The sequence below is a fragment of the Clytia hemisphaerica genome, unplaced genomic scaffold (genome assembly GCF_902728285.1).
Source record: "Clytia hemisphaerica strain Z4C2 unplaced genomic scaffold, Clytia hemisphaerica genome assembly, whole genome shotgun sequence".
NCBI lineage: Eukaryota > Metazoa > Cnidaria > Hydrozoa > Leptothecata > Clytiidae > Clytia > Clytia hemisphaerica.
The window spans coordinates 531,278-550,566 of record NW_027103562.1 but is presented as its reverse complement, the minus strand read 5'-3'; the positions used below and the strand labels follow the sequence as shown (position 1 = coordinate 550,566).

The window sequence follows — 19,289 nt, the reverse complement described above, 5'->3', positions numbered from 1 at the left end:
AGAAAAATATTCTTTATGGTGATGCCCAAAACTTAGCATCGTTTGATTTCCAAAAAAATCATCCTTTGAATCCGGAACAGCCGAAAACCGGCGTAAAACGGTTTTCCTTCATTTTTTCAACTTATACTCGACAGATTTTCATGATTTTTTGCACAATGATGTAAAATGGCAATACCCAAAATGTGACAGAGCCCAATTTTCGAAAAAGAAATTTTTCCGGCGGCTAGAACCGGAAATGTCCCGAAAAAAGCGGGTTTTTGAGATTTTCTCGAGATTTTCTCATTAGTTTTTTGCGATTTTTTGCACATAGATGCACATTAGTACTGCCGAAAAGGTGTCGAAAACCGTTTGCCGAAAAAAAATTTTTCCGGTCTGTAGAACCGGAAATGTGCCGGAAATCGTCGTTTTTTCACATTTCCGTCACATTTTTTCAACTTATTTAATTGTTTCTTTACAGAAAAATGTTCTTTATGATGAAGCCCAAAACTTAGCATCGTTTGATTTCCAAAAAAATCATCCTTTGAATCCGGAACTCCTTAAAAATCGCCGGAACAGCCGAAAACCGGCGTAAAACGGTTTTCCTTCATTTTTTCAACTTATACTCGACAGATTTTCATGATTTTTTGCACAATGATGTAAAATGGCAATGCCCAAAATGTGACTCCTCAATCTGTGATGAAATAATGAAAACTGAAAACTAAATGTTTTTTTTACTTCAGTTTTAATTTTCTCTGAATGATTGATTAAAGTGTCGATATTATTTTTCTTTCACCGTTAAACATCGATGCGTTTCTTAATTGCTTTCTCCGTTCCAATAGATATATAAATCGAAATTTAAAATTATACATTACTTCCATTAAATTCTAATTATTCGTTTTATAAATAGGTAGGTCCATTAAAGTATTACTTGTTCTTTATTTTTTTGTGTTTTGACCAGTTATGTCTTATGTGTTTCATTGTTTTAATGTTCATTGGTTAGTTTGTTTTTTGATATTTTTAATGCTGTTTTTTTTACTATAATCAAAACTTCTTCTCAAACTCTGTCAGTTTTGAACAGATGTATAGATTTCTTTAACAAACCTTCAATATTATCAAAAATCGAATAAATTTTTGTTTACAATTCTGTAGCATATCAACACTAAAAATCGTTTTTGAGCTCGGCAAATATTCTACTTAAAAGACTTTTGGCAGATATAACCAAAATCTCTTTGTGATACAGACATCACTGCATTCAAGCTTTTAATTTAATAATTGTTTACTTTTTCGCTTTTATATAAGTAAAATTATTTATACTGTATTTTATTAGAAATCTTTTTGTAATGAAAATTTTTGGTTTTGGACCTACCTGGAGGTCCTTTAATTTGACCGTTTTCCGTCTGTCCGTTTGTCTGTTACAAGCCTTTCTCAGGATTGGCTCATTAGTTTGTTTTTATTTTTTGTACAGTGATACAAAATAGCAATCCCATAGCAATGCCTTAAATGTCACGGAGCCCAATTTTTGAAAAAAAATTTGGGCAAATTAGGGCCAAAAACTGCCTAAAGATATGGTTTTTTGTACTTTGTGCAAAATGGCTTCCTTAGTTTTACCTGATTTTTTGCAGAAAGATCGAGTGCTAGTTGGCCTAAAATGTGGCTGAAGTGATTTTTCTCAGAAAATGTTTTTTCGTCGTAAAATACGGATTTTTGTTTTTTGGGGAAATTCCCTTTTAATATTTTCCTGTTACAAGCTTATCTCTGGATTGGCTCATTAGCATTTTCTGATTTTTAGCACAAACATAAAAAATAGTAATTCCAAAATGTAACAGAATCAAAAAAAGATGTAGGACAAGGTTCTCTGCAATATGGCTTAAGTAGTTTTTTTTTTTAGAAAAAATTTTTTAAATGGCTTGGTATATTTTTCTAATTTTTTGCTCAGTGATATAAAACCGTAATATTTATATCCTGGAAATGTGATTCTCGAAAATAATGTTTTTCTTTTTGGGCAAATTTGGGCCAAAAAGTGCCTATAAATGGGGTATTTTGGACTTCTTGTGAAATTGCTTCATTAATTTTTTCAGATTTTTTTTGCATAAACATAGAGGGAAAGGTTTTCCGGAAATTTTTTCTTGCCATAAAATTCCGATTTTCCTATTTAATGAAACAAAAATACCCTTCAGTAAATTTATGGGGAAATGAATATTTCTCGCGATTGGCTTGGTATTATTTTCTGATTTTTAGTTAGTCTGACAATTGTTGCCATTTTTTCTATTTTTTTACTACACTATAGCCTTTAGGTAGGTCTATTCAGCATGTATTATGTATATGTTTCATCATAGAAAGTAAAGAAACAATGTAAAACCAATAAATTTACATTGTAACATTTTTCTTTCCATGATTCGAAAATTCGAATTCGATCACTTTTATGATTTGTTTTGTGAGAAGAATAAGAATGAAGAAAAAAGAATTACAGGAGAAATAGATATTTCAAAAATAATAAGCTACATGTTGAATAGACCTACCTAAAGGCTATAGTGTAGTAAAAAAATAGAAAAAATGGCAACAATTGTTAGACTAACTAAAAATCAGAAAATAATACCAAAGAAAATTAAGTAAATTTTTTTATCGGTGTATACAAAAAAGAAAGAAACAAACAAAAGAATATTAAAAAAACAAATTTGATTCAAGACCTTTCTTCAACATTGTAATGGCAGAATTAGATAGAAAAATGGATGAATTGAAGTTAGAAAAAAAGAATCCAATAAACCCTGTGTTGCGCACCATTTTACAAGGTGTTGCTGATGAGAATTGTCAATTTTCCAAACTTTATGGTATGCCTCATGTTGTCAAGTTGATATGGGAAAAATATTTGGTAGCAATGCATATGCATATTGAATTTGGAAAGACCACTGAGAATTATATGGAAGATTACAACCCATTCATAGCCCTAACTGGCTTTCAGCATCGATTTAATGTGAAATTCCCTAAACCAACTGATATCAATATCAACATGATGCCTTTTGTCATGGCAAAGCAATTTGAAAACATGCAATTGCCAGATTATCTCAAACCATATTCTGATATGATTGAAACTGCGTTCTTTAAAGAAGTTCCCCTCATTTTTCACATAGAGGAATTGGGTAAAATCGGTTATCTAACAATTCATGAAAGTTTGGTCGAGGAAGGTAAATCTCAGCGGAGACCAGGTTTACATACTGAATCTCCTGGTTATATTTATGTTAAGAATGGTTTAAGTGATGAAAAGTGTGAGGAGTTGTGCATTGAAAAGGGTTCTGGTTATGATGAAATCGTCCCTTTTCCTGTTTCGTGGGGACAGTTTGGTTACACTAGTATAGATGTCCCTCATGGTGGTATTTATATGGCATCCAATGTTGATGATTCTTGTAAAGTTTGGGATTGTCAGATTGTTACTGACAATAATGGCGAGGAGTTGATTCGCAAACATGGAGATATTGAGCATTTACGATGTTTCTTGCCAGAATCAACACTTTTAAAATCTAATTATCTCTATTGGATAACGGATCGTACACCTCACGAATCTCTGCCATTGAAGAAAGGAACATACAGACAGTTTTTTAGGCTTGTAACACACAGAGTTTCAGTTTGGTATGAAGATCATTCAACCAAAAATCCTAATGGTGTTGTCCCTGATCCGAAGATGACTAGGATAGTGAAAGGGTCAAAATTTGATGAGAACTATGTCACTGTTGTAGGTTAAGAAAGGTTATCAACTCTTTGTGTGATTTTTGCAAGCTCAATCTTTATTTAGGGTTATCCTTAAATTTTTTTATTGCCTAATAAATGAAATTTGTTTTATATTTTATGTCGTTTTTCAGACCAACTAATTCAAGAAAATCATGCCATTTTAGGGAGTATTATACCGGGGGTGCGCCAAAAAAAGTATACAGTATTGTGAAGATATAGTGAGTTTATGGTTAAAGACTTTTAGTTGATTCTTTTTCTATTCTATAGAGAAAAGCTCAACTTAAATTTTGATCTTTAAAACTTTTAAAATCGGTTCACTCAATCAAAAGTTATGTTAATAAAAACTGGAGATTTTGAGTAGTCAAAATGACAAAATTTATGTCAACTATACTGATGCGCCTTTTTCTTTTCATAATTCAAAGTCGTAACCAATGGTATCACATTTATTTTTTTTATCAAAGATTTTGACCCAAATTTGGGGGTCGGGAGTTTTCCATTGTAGTGCCCGTTTTTTGACTATAAAAAGTTTTGTCAGGTGTAATTCCCAAGACTCCTCTCCAAGTAATATCTTTTTTCGAATAAATCAAATCTGGTAATTCCCATCATATTTCATGAATCTCAAGGGGGCGGTCCCCTACTATTTAATATAACGTTTTATGATAATTCATTTGTATCATGGATTATAATGTAATCATATAATATTTTTCAGTAAAATAATAATTTTATCGATTTTAACTTCTCTCAAAGCATTCTTGTTTTTTGGTATTTTTAATGCTGTTTTTTTTTTTATTACTGTAATCAAAACTTTTTCTCAAACTGTGTCAGTTTTGAACAGATATATATATAGATTTATTAAACAAACGTTCAATTATCAAAAGTTGACTAAATTTTTGGTTACAATTCTGTAGCATATAAAAATACTAAAAATCGTCTTTGAGCTCGGCAAATATTCTTCTTAAAAACTTTTGGCAGATATAACCTAAATCTCATTGTGATACAGACATCACTGCATTCCAGCTTTTATGATTGTTTACTTTTCGCTTTTATATAAATATAATTATTTATACTGTATTTAATTAGAAATCTTTTTGTAAAGAAAATTTTATGACCTACCTGGAGGTCCTTTAATTTGACCGTTGTCCGTCTGTCCGTTTGTCTGTTATAAGCTTACCTCAGATTTGGCTCATTAGTTTTTTTTTATTTTTTGTACAGTGATGCAAAATAGCAATGGCTTAAATGTCACGGAGCCCAATTTTTGAAGAAAAAAAATTGGGCAAATTTGGGCCAAAAACCGCCTAAAGATATGGTTTTTTGTACTTTGCGCAAAATAGCTTCATTAGTTTTACCCTGATTTTTTGCAGAAATATCGAGTGCTAGTTGGCCTAAAATGTGGCTGAAGTGATTTTCCTCAGAACATTTTTTTCGTCGTAAAATACGGATTTTTTGTTTTTTAGGGAAATTACCTTTTAATATTTTCCTGTTACAAGCTTATCTCGGGATCGGCTCATTAGCTTTTTCTGATTTTTAGCACAAAACATACAAAATGGTAATTCCAAAATGTAACAGAATCAAAAAAAAAAATTCTTTTTTTTTGGGGGTTGGGGGAGAATTTGGGCCAAAAATGCCTAAAAATAGGGTTTTTTGGACTTTTTGTGAAATTGCTTCGTTAGTTTCTTCTAATTTTTGCACAAAGATATAGGACAAGGTTCTCTGTAATATGGCTTAAGTAGTTTTTTTTTTCAGAAATTTTTTTTACCGTAAAAATCGGATTTTCTTATTTAAAGAAATTACCTTTAGTCGTTTTGAGGGGAAATGAGCAGTTCTCGCGATTGGCTTGGTATATTTTCCTAATTTTTTGCTCAGTGATATAAAACCGCGATTGCCTATAAATGGGGTCTTTGGACTTTGGAAATAGCTTCATTAATTTTTTCTGATTTTTTTTGCATAAACATAGAGGGAAAGGTTTTCCAGACATTTTTTCTTGCCATAAAATTCCGATTTTCTTATTTAATGAAACAAAAATACCCTTCAGTAAATTTATGGGGAAATGAATATTTCTCGCGATTGGCTTGGTATTATTTTCTGATTTTTAGTTAGTCTGACAATTGTTGCCATTTTTTCTATTTTTTTTACTACACTATAGCCTTTAGGTAGGTCTATTCAGCATGTAGCTTGTTATTTTTGAAATATCTATTTCTCCTGTAATTCTTTTTTCTTCATTCTTATTCTTCCTGATTCTTCTCACAAAACAAATCATAAAAGTGATCGAATTCGAATTTCCGAATCATGGAAAGAAAAATGTTACAATGTAAATTTATTGGTTTTACATTGTTTCTTTACTTTCTATGATCGAAAGAAAGAAAGAAAATGAAAGAAAATTAAGTAAATCTTTTTATTTGTGTCTACAAAAAAGAAAGAAACAAACAAAGAATATTAAAAAAACAAATTTGTTTCAAGACCCTTCAACATTGTAATGGCAGAATTAGATAGAAAAATGGATAAATTGAAGTTAGAAAAAAAGAATCCAATAAACCCTGTGTTGCGCACCATTTTACAAGGTGTTGCTGATGAGAATTGTCAATTTTCTAAACTTTATGGTATGCCTCATGTTGTTAAGTTGATATGGGAAAAAGTTTTGGTAGCAATGCATATGCATATTAAATTTGGAAAGGATGAGAATTATGTGGAAGATTACAACCCACCTCCACCATTCATAGCCCAAACTGGCTTTCGGCTTTGATTTGATGTGAAATTCCCTAAACCAACTGATATCAATATCAACATGATGCTTTTTGTCATGGCAGAGAAATTTAAAAACATGCAATTGCCAGATTATCTCAAACCATATTCTGATATGATTGAAACTGCGTTCTTTAAAGAAGTTCTCCTCCTTAATTTTGAAATAGTAGAATTTGGTAAAATCGGTTACCTAACAATTCATGAAAGTTTGGTCGAGGAAGGTAAATCTCAGCGGAGACCAGGTTTACATACTGAATCTCCTGGTTATATTTATGTTAAGAATGGTTTAAGTGATGAAAAGTGTGGAGGAGTTGTGCATTGAAAAGGGTTCTGGTTATGATGAAATCAATCCTTTTCCTGTTTGGTGGGGAAAGTTTGGTTACACTGGTAAGGACATCCCTAATGGTGGTATTTATATGCCATCCAATGTTGATGATTCTTGTGAAGTTTGGGATTGTCAGATTGTTGCTGACAATAATGGCGAGGAGTTGATTCGCAAACATGGGGATATTGAGCATTTACGATGTTTCTTGCCAGAATCAACACTTTTAAAATCTAATGCTCTCTATTGGATAACTGATCGTACACCTCACGAATCTCTGCCATTGAAGAAAGGAATATACAGACAGTTTTTTAGGCTTGTAACGCACAGAGTTTCAGTTAGGTATGAAGATCATTCAACCAAAAATCCTAATGGAGTTGTCCCTGATCCGAAGATGACTAGGATAGTGAAAGGGTCAAAATTTGACGAGGACTATGTCACTGTTGTAGGTTAAGAAAGGTTATCAACTCTTTGTTTGAAAGCTCAATCTTTATTTAGGGTTATCTCTAAATTTTTTTATTACCTAATAAATGAAATTTGTTTTGTATTTTATGGCTTTTTTTAGACCAACTAATTCAAGAAAATCATGCCGTTTTAGGGAGTATTATACCGGGGATCCGCCAAACAAAGTATACAGTGTTGTGAAGATATTGTGAGTTTATGGTTAAAGACTTTTAGTTTCTTCTTTTTCTATTCTATAGCAAAAAGCTCAACTTAAATTTTGATCATTAAAACTTTAAAAATCGGTTCACTTAATCAAAAGTTATTCAGAAGCTAAAAGCTAAAAGCTAAATGTGATAAATGTGATAGTTGCTCATGTTGGAATAACGGACATTTAGCAAATAGGTCCAACCTTTATTTTTTTCCCCGGCAAATTGGTAAAACCTTTATTTTCCCCGCGGCAAAAAAAAAAACGCATGGCAGTTATAAAAGGGTTGATAAAAATATTGAATTCACAAATATTTTGTTTAGAAATCTTATATAAATAACATATTTATTCTCATAATATCTTGACACAATACATTTAGACTTTATTTTTTTAATATAATAACTTTTTGTATATAGAGCCGTCCACATAGTATATACGCACTAAGGGGGGAGGGGGTTTCTTCTCAAAAGCGTATGTTTGCGTACAGGGGGAGGGGAGGGGAAAATTAGAGAGCTGTCTATTGAAAAGGGTTCCGGTAGGGGTGATACAGAAATTCCATGGGTTGTTTGTTGGGGTGGACAATACGGTATGCATGGTGAAGTTTTTACTCCTTCTGGGGGAATCTACATGGCATCTAATGTACCTAATTCATGTGAAGTTTGGGATTGTCAAATTGTAGCTAATGATAAAGGAGAAGAAATTATTGGGAAGTTTGGAAATATTGAGCACTTAAGGGGCCTTCTGTCCGGCTCCAAGATTATGAAGTCTGATAAATTGTATTGGATAACCGATCGTACACCTCACGAATCTCTGCCATTGAAGAAAGGAACATACAGACAGTTTTTTAGGCTTGTAACACACAGAGTTTCAGTTTGGTATGAAGATCATTCAACCAAAAATCCTAATGGAGTTGTCCCTGATCCTAAGATAACAAGAATTCTAAGAGGATCAAAATTTGATGAAGGTTCTGTAGCCATTGTTGGCTAAAATAACTTTGGTTTCAGGGATAAATAGTGATAAGTAGAAAGGTAGAAGTCATTTGAAAGAATTAAGAAACTCATCTATGATTCAAAACTATAAACTTAAAAGTGATATATTATAAAGTTAACTTAAGTTATATCAAATGATCAGCTCAATCTTATATACTCGATGGTATTCACTTTCATATGTACTTTTAATTTGCATTTCAGTTTCCAATTGATATATACTGATTTTCCCACTTTTGCCGTTTTTCAATTATAATACTTTACCAAAGTGGGGTTAATCATATGCATTTTGCCTGGGTGTAAAACAGTTGAACAAATAATAAACAAAATAGTATAATTTGCATCATTTTATGATGATTTTATAGTTTGAATCATTTTATAAAATTTGATTTCTTACGTTTGTATTTATTTTCATGACTTTAAATCTTTTGAATAGTTTTTACAGTGTGCTAAATTTTGCAAAATTTTATCAAAATTCTCATGAGAATAAAGTGTGCCAGCAAAAAGTAAATGCCTTTTAGATATCTTTGACTTTGATAGATACTATATACTGTAACGTGGGTCCGTTGAACCTATTTTTTTTTCGTGTCACATTCTCGCAGTTTTCCTTTTACACTGCTTAAAATTTATTTATTTTTGTAAACTTCGCCATTATAATACCAATAATACACATCTAATTCTAAAAAGTTTAGAATGGAAGAGGAATACATAACTTCAGCTATCATGCTTTAAATTTGGTCCAGAAGTTCAAAAGTTGTAAAGATTTCTTTGAAGCACCGATACGCGATTTGATACTTTTCTTTGAACTTGATTTTTGTTGTAAATAAGAATATTATGTATTTTATATTTCATTTAAAATTGTCTGGCTTATTGTAAATTATTAATAGTAAGTGTATCTTGTCCATCTTCAAAAAATAGAAATTTATTTATTTTCACTTTATTTTTATACCTTGAACAGGTTTACGTAGTCAAATATAATAACATAACAACATGTTAAAAACACTAAAAGAGTATAAACATATTATACAGTAGACAGCTTGCATTGACAGTAGGTTTTAACATCCTCGACTTCTGACATCCTCGACTTCTGAAACAAATCCTTTAGTGATCTTATTACCTTTGTGGTAATTTGCTTCATGCTGAACCTGATCTGAAGTCAAAAGAAGTTAAGGCAGACTGTATTTTTCGGAAAAGGAAGTTTATCCCTTTTTGGTATCATTGTCAGGATTTTTGTGATCAATGAATTTGATAAAATCAAAAAAAGTTCGTAGAGTGAAAAAGGGCTGAAAACAACGAAAGAGAAAGTACTCTTGTTGACAGTCAATTTTTTTGTTGACAGCTGTTTCTTATTCTCAACTTCAGTTGAGCTTGCTACAATCTGACAATGTCTGTCTGTCTGTGTCTGTCTGTGTCTGTCTGTGTGTCTGTCTGTCTGTCTGTCACAAAAACTTTAGGGCAGCCTGGAGACTTCAAAAATGCTTGTATTTGACTGAAATTTGGCACACTTGTTCCTTGGGTTAATATCTGGGGGCATTTTTTCATTTTTTGAAAATTTAGATTTTTGGGGCCTGGGGACGAGTTTTTCGTCAAAACGAGGCTAAAACTTTGGGGCAGCCTGGAAACTTCAAAAATGATCGGATTTGGCTGAAATTTGGCACACTTGTTCCTTGGGTGAATATCTGGGGGAGTTATTTTCATTTTTTGAAAATTTTGATTTTTTGGGCCTGGGGACGATTTTTTCGTCAAAACGAGGCCAAAACTTTGGGGCAGCCTGGAGACTTCAAAAATTGTTCGATTTGGCTGAAATTTTGCACACTTGCAAAAATTGTTCGATTTGGCTGAAATCTTGCACACTTGTTCCTTGGATGATTATCTGAGGACGTATTTCTTTTATTTTTCAAAAATTTTGATTTTTGGGGCCTGGGGACGAGTTTTCGCCAAAACGAGGCTAAAACTTTGAGGCAGCCTGAAATTTTGCACACTTGCTCCTTGGGTGAATATCTAGGGTTCTATAATTGGACCTATGAATAGTTTGAAGGCACTGAAGTTAAGCCCAGTGCGTTGCGCACGTTCGACTATGTATTAATGTATTAATAAGGAAACATTTAATGTTATAAATAAAAGTTACAGACATTCAGTGAAAAACATTGAATATGTGCCAAAGATGAATATTTTTTGACTTGGTAAAATAATTTTTTCCATTTCATCCTGAAGCACTTTTCTTGGCCCAAAGATGCATCAGTTATTATTTTATTTTTTTACATTTTAGAAAAATACTGTAGAAAAAGGGGCCAAAATAAGAAAAATAAAACATTGACATAAAACCAACTTGACACTATGGATTACCCAAGATTAGAAAACCTTCAGCTTAATCCACCATTGAATCCTATTGCCAGAACCATTTTACAGGGAGTTAACGATGAAAACAGTCCATTTTCAAAACTCAATGGTATTCCCCATGTTCTACAAATGATTTGGCGATATTTGATAGCTACACTAAAACAGCATATTAAATTTGAACCATCATGGATAGACCTTGTTGAAGATCGAGCAGACCAAATTGAACCTGATATGACCGTCTGTGGATATATGGAATGCCCCTTTGTACAAATACACTTCCCTGCAACAGATAATGATATTAACATTAATATGATGCTTTTCATAATGTCAAAAAGCTTTGAGGAAACTTAGTTACCAGATTATTTGTTGGAGTATTTTGTGGATATGTTATGTCCAATCTTCAATTTTTCTCAGGGAATGTCAGTTGAGTTGGGTAAAGTTGGTTATCTAACCATTCATGAAAGCTGTGTTGATGAAGGAAAATCTCAGCGGAGACCAGGACTACATACTGAATCTCCTGGAATCATTCATGTTAAAAATGGCTTAAGTGATCAACAGTGTCAAGAGTTGCACATTGAAAAGGGCTCTGGGTCCTCTGAGGATTTTCCATGGGTTGTTTCCTGGGGACGACCTGGACTTTATGGTGAACTCTTTTATCCTACTGGTGGAATTTACATGGCATCAACTGAACCTACTTCTTGTGCAGTTTGGGACTGCCAGATAATACCTAATGAGAAAGGTGAAGAAGTTATTGGAAAGCATGGAGATATTGAACACATAAGGGATCTTTTACCAGAGCCAAAAATAATGGAGTCTGAAATAATTTATTGGATCACTGATCGAACACCTCATGAATCTTTACCTTTGAAGGAAGAAACTTTTAGAGAGTTTTTTAGACTTGTAACACACAAAGTTTCAGTTTGGTATGAAGATCATTCAACCAAAAATCCTAATGGAGTTGTCCCTGATCCTGAGATAACCAGAATAGTAAGAGGATCAAAATTTGATGATGATTCTGTCACTATCGTTGGATAAAATGTCACTGTTTTTGATTGAGTTTTATTTTTGCACTTGATTGATTTATTGGTGATGAATTTTATAGTGACCCTCGCGATGTTGAATTGGCGTCAACATTCATAGCTTGAATTCTTCTTAGGTACATTTTCATTAAGTCGAAATCTAAAGGTTTAAAGAACAAGACTATGGTCATGCGTTTATCAATGATGCATGAAGCCTGTGGTATTGGTAATGAAAAATAATGCTTCTTTTATTGGTGCAATGCGTTTTAACACGACTTTATTCATTACTTCTTAATGGTGAACTTTATGCCTGCATATTTAAATTGTTTTTGATTCATGATTGCAAAGACGCTTTATAAGAGTATTTGGTTTATCTTTTGAATACACAATAATTATAATTTCCAAACTTATCATCAATTCAACCTACGTATTGTCTGAAATAATATTATAGAGAATTATTGATTTATTCATTTCAACTTTTGATTGTATTTATTGATCACTCCTGGTGAAATTCCTCGTCAAAGGAGTTTTTTCATCATCAAATGTTCAAAGAATATGATCAAGATACTTTATAATTATTAAACTATAATACATCTTTTGTTTCGTTTTAGGGCAACAATATCAACATCAAAATAAAATAAAATATAGACTTTTGATGTTTTGTTTTCGTGGTTGTTCCATGTTTATTTGAAATTGTCGTTAAATATTTATATGGTTAATGAAAATCAAGAAATTTGGAATTGATAACATCTATAATTATGATGGAAAATCTCTCACTTGACGATCAATCAACAATTCACCCAATTGCCAAAACCATTTTGCAAGGAATAAAAGATGATGGCAGCCCATTCTCTAAGTTGAATGGAATACCTCATGTTTTGCAAATGATTTGTGCTATGGGATATGAAATTGAAAAAGTGGAAAAAGCACATTAAAGTAGGCCAGGAGTAGTTTTTTAAAGGCCGAGATACACCTTTAGTTAGTGGTGCAATTTATAATGGTCTTATTGAGATTGAGGATATCGAGTTTCCGGAGCCGAAAGATATTAATATTAATATGATGCCATTTTTGATGAGTGAAGATTTTGACAGCACATGCCTTCCCGATTATCTGGAAGAATACCATGACAAAATCTTCTCTAATATTGATTATAGAGGGCAGGAAGGGGAGATTGGATATCTAACCATTCATGAGAGTTTAGTAGATGAAGGTCAGTCTCAGCGGAGACCAGGGCTTCACACTGAATCTCCTGGTATAATTTACGTCAAGAATGAAGGGAAAGCTGAAAAGGGTGATAATTGTTTTGGTGAAAAGGGTGGTGGTAGTGCTGTGGTTTACCCCATGTTAGTTGAATGGGGACGAGGTGGTTATGACAGTGAATTGGAATTGGATGGTGGTATATATATGGCATCAAACGTGAGTAATTCATAATAATAATAATAAAGCTTTACAGGTTTGCAGGCCACCGTGAAGACACATGGGCCTCTATAAACCGCTCGTACTTTTTACAATGATCTTTTTGAAATAGAGTTTTTTTCGCGGGCTCCCCCGGACTTTCCATTTTGTGTTGTCTTCCTTGATTTTAGCATTCATTTTTCGGCTTCCTTACACCATTCTTTGATTATCTGTCTTTCATTTTTGGTCAAATCCTCTGTCACTCGGTAAGGAAAGCGTTTTTCTTTTGTTATTGCTTGCAACACTGTGTTCTTGTCCTCTTCGTTCGTAAATGTGACTTTAATTGGTCGGTATCTCGCTTTATCTTTCTCTTCTTTCGTAAATTTCCCGATCCGCTGCGTCTCGGTAATCTTTATATTCCTCAGATGGAGCCGCTGACCAATAATTTTATCATGAATAAATTCTTCGTCCTCGATTTTTGTTTCTTCTTCAGTTTCATCTGTCGATTCATCAATCCCATGAAAATTAGGTTGCGTGCTGTAGATTGAATCAGCTGCTCCTCCTGTTTTTCTTTTTTCGAATCGCATCTCCAATGTTTTTCTCGATGTGTTTGGATGTGATTTTAGCGTAGCTCATTGGTGGTCTTTTCTCTTCTTTCTTTTCGATGATGCTTTCAATCTTCTTTTCAAGCGTGGTTATTCTGGTGTCCATAGTTTCTTTCATTTCGTTGACCATAACATTGACGTCTTGTGCTTTCAAATGGTTTATTTCTTCGTCCTGCCTTTTCATTATATTCTCACAGGCTTTGATTTCGTTTTTGAATCCTTCAATTTTTGATGTTTCATTTGAATTATACCTTTCCATTACCTGTGGCGCGATTTTGGTACAGTTTTGACACTGGAAACTTCTTGATTTGTATGACAAGCATATCTGGATCTGGTAAAGTGGCAGTTCTGTACAAAGATAATGGACTAAACGGTGGCACTTCCTGCATTGTAGGGTATCTTTTAGTGCGTTTTCTTCATTTATGATGCACTTTGACGGGCTGCAAAAGTCGTTTATTGATGGTGATTTTTGATTATTTTCTTGAATTTTTTCCGCCATCTTTGTGCATTTTTCAGACGACAACCGTTCAGTTTTGTATTTGACGTCAATATGTTTTGCGGACCGTAATGTGAAGTTTGGGATTGTCAAATCGTTTCTGGTGAAAACGGTGAAGAAATTATTGGCAAACATGGAGATATTGAGCATTTGCGTAGTCTTTTACCAGACTCAACCAAGTTGAAAGCAAACATGCTTTACTGGGTGACTGACCGTACACCACACGAATCTTTACCTTTGAAGAAAGGTACTTATAGACAATTTATAAGGGTTGTTACCAAGGATGTTTCTGTTTGGTATAAAGATCATTCGACTGAAAACCCTATGGGTATACCACCTGGAGATGCTAAAATTGTCAGAGGATCCAAATTTGCTGGTGATGTTTTGACAATAGTAGACTAAAGACCAAGATGTCTGCATTTGGATAATGTTAGTCAATCTTATTGTTATATTTTGATGATAAATTATTAATATCAAATAAGTTTACAATTATTGTCAACAACAATTAATATGTTTTAATTAGATAATTTATAATTTCTTCAAACTAAGTTAGTAAGTATATTAATCAGGTGGCTATCAGCAGAGCCAGGAGTGTGAGGTCTATCCCTTTTTCTATTTGCGCTTTAGGTGGATATGAGGTGGTGTGCCTCGCCTACATTATCAACCCTTACTCTTTCGCTTAGTTGGCAGTGATCGGGGATCGAAGGAAGGGGAATACTCTACGACTGAGCTAACTGGCTACCCGCTATGATGACATAAAGTTGAAAAGCTTGGTACCTTCTTGCTTCGTTTGCGAATGATACTATTTTCTTTCAATGGCATTTACCTTTTAAATCGTGGTGACTTTGTTTAGACTCCTTTATTTCTAAACTATTTTGATATGATTTCATCAAGAATATATTTACCATTATAATATTTTTATAATACATGCATAATTATTTCATTTTTAAGTTCTTCATCTTTTATAAGTCGCATACAGAGTCTACATTAAGACTGATCTTATTTATTTTAAATACTTAAATTTAGAATTATTGTTACCTAAACTGACCTACATTGTGTTAATATGAAGTTTGGGTACAAACAACCACTAACGTTTATATATCCCTGGACCAAACTATATCCACCATCTTTGATCGGAGTTGCAATGTTAAAAATTAAAGTCTAACGGTGCTACATCATCAAAAGTATTCGAGGAAAATTAGATCATAGCGCTCGATGCATTTTCACCGCTATTGAGTAGTGCTGCAATTAGGGCCAATTTCCAAAAAACACCGATCAAAGATTTTTGGTGGGCCGGGATTGAGTAACTTGGTCCAGGGGTATATAAAGGTCAGTGAAAACAACCCTACTTTAAGAAGCTTTTGCCGGAACGTTTTTGAAGCGTTCACGCATGAATGGAGTTTTAGTTCACCTCTGTATTTTAGTGTTTTTTCCTTTGTACGTCCTAATATAAATTTTGTAGTGAATTTGTAAAAAGTTTAGTTTTGCTTGGGGACCTTTTATTTTCTAAAGATAAATCTCCAATCTGAATTTTCAGTCGGCTTGTTCCTCAACCAAGATTGATTGATTGAAATTGATTGGAGAGATGATTTAACACTTGTTACACTTGTAACACTTAACATTTGTGCATTTAAACCTGTTTTTAGGGATTCACAGACCGTCGTTTTTCGTATAAATTACTAAACTTTGACTATTTCTATTTTAGAATAATGAGTTGTAAACTAAAAAGAATATTTACTTTACTGATTGTTTTTATTTGGTTGTTGGTGTTGTGTGTGTGTGTGTGTGTGTGTATTGGCTTCGTCAGTTGATTCTCGCTCCGAGGAGAGTCCTCCTCGCCAGAGCGATTGACTGTTCTGGTCGTTTCGTCAGCAAGCTTAGTCCATCGTCGACTTCCTCGCCAAAGATTTCGAAACGGGCCTCACGTGTGCCCGGGCAGTCCAAAAACCAGTGTTGGAGATCGTGCTGCTGGTGGTCACAGTGAGGACATTTTGGGTCTACTTCTTCGTGAAGTTGGTGATCGTATGCAGCGAAGGCAAGGTGTTTACCACATCTAATTCGTGCCAGGTCTACCTGGTCGTGCCTCGTCTTCACTGCTTTCTCTTTTGACATTGAATATTTTGAATAGACTTCTTTCAGCCAAGGGCGTTCCGGGTCCCCGTCTTTGATATTGGATTTTATTATTGTGCGGGCACACTTCATGCTGGTTGTCTGGTGGACGCCTTCTAGCTTTGTCGCTTCTTTTGCAGCTTTGTCAGCTGCCTCGTTCCCCGGTATGTTACTGTGTCCGGGCAGCCATTGAATTGTGATTTTTGCCTTCGTTTGGCTCAAACTTTGTATGATGGCATCTACCTCTCTGTTGTTGTGTTGGAGAGCTTGGCATAGGGATTGACTATCGGTCGCAATCACGATCGAATCATCATCGTCTTCTGTATTTACTGCAATCCACTCTGCTGCTCGTTCCATGGCACGGACTTCTTCTTCATATGAGCTCGTGAACTTCGCCCCTTTGGTCTTTATGATGGTGACAGGTGTTATTTCAGCAGGGTCATCTGTTGTCACCACTAATCCTGCTCCTCCATCGGTTGTTCCCGCCATAGCAGACCCGTCTGTATAGATGGTATATGTTGGGTTGAGGGAACGTAATTGCGTCAAGGTTGCTTCAAGGATTTGATCCTGATTTGCATGTTTATTCTTGATGCCAGGTAGTGAGCTGAATACTTCGATGTTTGGATTTGATAACCAAGGTGGGTGGGTGAAGTAGTCTAGAGGTTTTCTGTTCTCGATGTCGTCCGGGTCTGGGAGTCTGGTTAGCAGATCCCTTGCAGTCGTCCCCCAGCTCGTTCTTTTGATTCGTTTGGAACGATTTGTTTGCTCATACGCGAGTCGTCGTGGGTGATCGTGGGGGAGTCTGAGTGCCTTTTCTGCTGCGATGATGGTATTTTCGTTCGAATTGGGTTTTCAGGCTTTGTTCCCCAGATTCTAGGAGGAGTGCTTCACATGGTGTGTTGAGTGTCTGGCCCGTTATTTTCCTTAATGCGCGGTATTGGACCCTATCTAGGTTTTTGATTTGGGTAGCGGAGAGACATGGCTGCCATGCGAATCCTGCATAGTTGATGATGGGTTTGACGTTGGCGGTGTATATCTGTTTCAGGTAGTTTTTCTTCCACCCCCACTTTGTATTGGAAAGGTAGGAGATCGTTCTCAGTTTTGGTGCGGCTCTTTCTTCAATGCTTGCTACATGTGGGCCAAAGCTTAAGGATCTGTCTAGTATCACTCCCAAGAGACGGGGGGTTGGGTTGTATTTGATTGGTTTATCATCTATTTTGATAGCGGGTGTCCATTTTTCGGCCGTTTCTCTCGTTGAATTTGAGAAAAAGCTCGACTCGCTTTTATCGGAATTGAGGGCGATTTTCCACTCTTTGGACCATCTAGCTACGACATCTACCGATCTTTGACATATTTCCTCAGCTTCCTTTAGGGTGTTTGCTGTTGCCAGTAGCGTTACGTCGTCGGCGAATAGGGAGTTGGTTGTCTCTTGTGGTAGGATTTTAGCAAGGTTGTTGATGTAGAACAGGAACAATATTGGTGAGAGTACGGATCCTTGTGGGAGTCCTTGGTGCATGGTTACTGCCTTTCCTAGGGTCCCGTTCATGCGTACTCTTGCCACTCTGTTGGTCAGAAAGTTGCTGAGCCAGTGTACGTATACCGGGGGGGACGCCTTGGTCTTGCAGTGACAGCAGTAGTTTTTGCTTCCAGACGGTGTCATATGCCTTGCTGAAGTCTAGCAATACAATTACCGATCGTTTAAATGGTTTTTCTTGGAAGCCATCTTGTATCTTTTGGATTAGTCTACCTATCTGATCATCGCACCCTCTTCCCTTGCGAAATCCTGCTTGAGCTGCATGGAACCATCCTTGAGTTTCCGCCATGTGGTAAAGTCTGTCGTTCACCATCCTCTCGAGGGCTTTCACAACACACGATGTTAGTGAGATCGGTCTGAATGAGGCTAGATTACTGGCGGATTTTCCTGATTTGAGGAGTGGTAGGATATGTGCAAGGCGCCATACTTGGGGACAGAATGAGGTTGTGAAGCTGCAATTGAAAATGTCAAGTAGTTCTTTTTGGGCACAAGGTCCCAATTCTTTTAGGAAAGAGGGAGGTATGTCATCTGGGCCAGCGGCTCCTTTACGTTTCATCTTCTTTATTGCTCGTCTCAGTTCTGTTATGGTGAACGGTTCCCAATCTTTATCCTCTCTAGTAGATCTTAGTCTCTTCTTATATTCTCGATTAGTGTCTCTTTCATCTTTCGAGAATTGGTGGCGGCTTACGGACGCATAATGCTTCGCGAATATCTCTGCTTTCTTCCCATTTGAGGTGATTGTCTTTCCATTGTGTTTCATAGCTTCATTCGGGGAATTGGTCTCTGGGGTACCATTTAGCGATTTGATCAATCTCCACATCTTGTTGTCATCTGTCTCAGTGATAGTGTCCTCGAGTAGGTTCCTCCAACTCTCTTCTTTTGCTGCGTTGATAGCTTCTTGAGCCTCCTTGCATGCATTTAGCCAGGCTTGTCGATTCTCCTTCACGGATTTTCTCAGTTTGTTCCTCTTCTTGAGGGCAGCGCGAACTGTTGGTGTCATGAAAGGTTTCGTTCTTGATCCTGGTTTCGTTTTTCCGACGTGTCGGCTGGCTGTAGACTTCAAGGTGGAATTAAACCTGATTACTCTAGCTGTTAGATTGGGTTCAAAGGTGAAGGAATTACATGCGGTCTCTATCTCGTTCCTGAAAAGTGACCAATTTACGCCGTTGGACTTCCATCTGGCCAAATGTCCAGTTGCTGTTTGGTGGTGTACCTTTTGATTGATGGTGGTTAGGATGGGGAGGTGGTCGCTGTTTCCGATTGGATCTATCGTGGTCCAGGTTGACCGGTGTGTGACGTTTCTTCCACAGAAGGAGATGTCGGGGGTGCTCTCTCCACCGGTCGCTCTGTTAATTCTAGTTGGGCTTCCGTCGTTCAGAACGTCCAATGATTT

At 35.4% G+C, this 19,289-nt stretch overlaps 3 protein-coding genes and 1 pseudogene across 4 annotated transcripts in view; 2 read left to right on the top strand and 2 right to left on the bottom strand.

Moving 5' to 3' along the window:
* LOC136800623 (dosage compensation protein dpy-30-like) overlaps positions 1–19,289 on the bottom strand; it is a 154,427-nt gene that overhangs the window by 55,019 nt on the left and 80,119 nt on the right. The gene's annotated exons all lie outside the window — the stretch shown is intronic.
* On the top strand, positions 2,620–3,777 carry LOC136800622 (uncharacterized). The gene has a single exon (XM_067057268.1). The coding sequence runs from the start codon at positions 2,684–2,686 to the stop codon at positions 3,713–3,715; it is 1,032 nt and encodes a 343-aa protein (XP_066913369.1). The 5' UTR covers positions 2,620–2,683; the 3' UTR covers positions 3,716–3,777.
* On the top strand, positions 6,138–8,480 carry LOC136800625 (uncharacterized; annotated as a pseudogene).
* On the bottom strand, positions 16,057–16,851 carry LOC136800788 (uncharacterized). Its single transcript, XM_067057445.1, has one exon. The coding sequence runs from the start codon at positions 16,849–16,851 to the stop codon at positions 16,057–16,059; it is 795 nt and encodes a 264-aa protein (XP_066913546.1).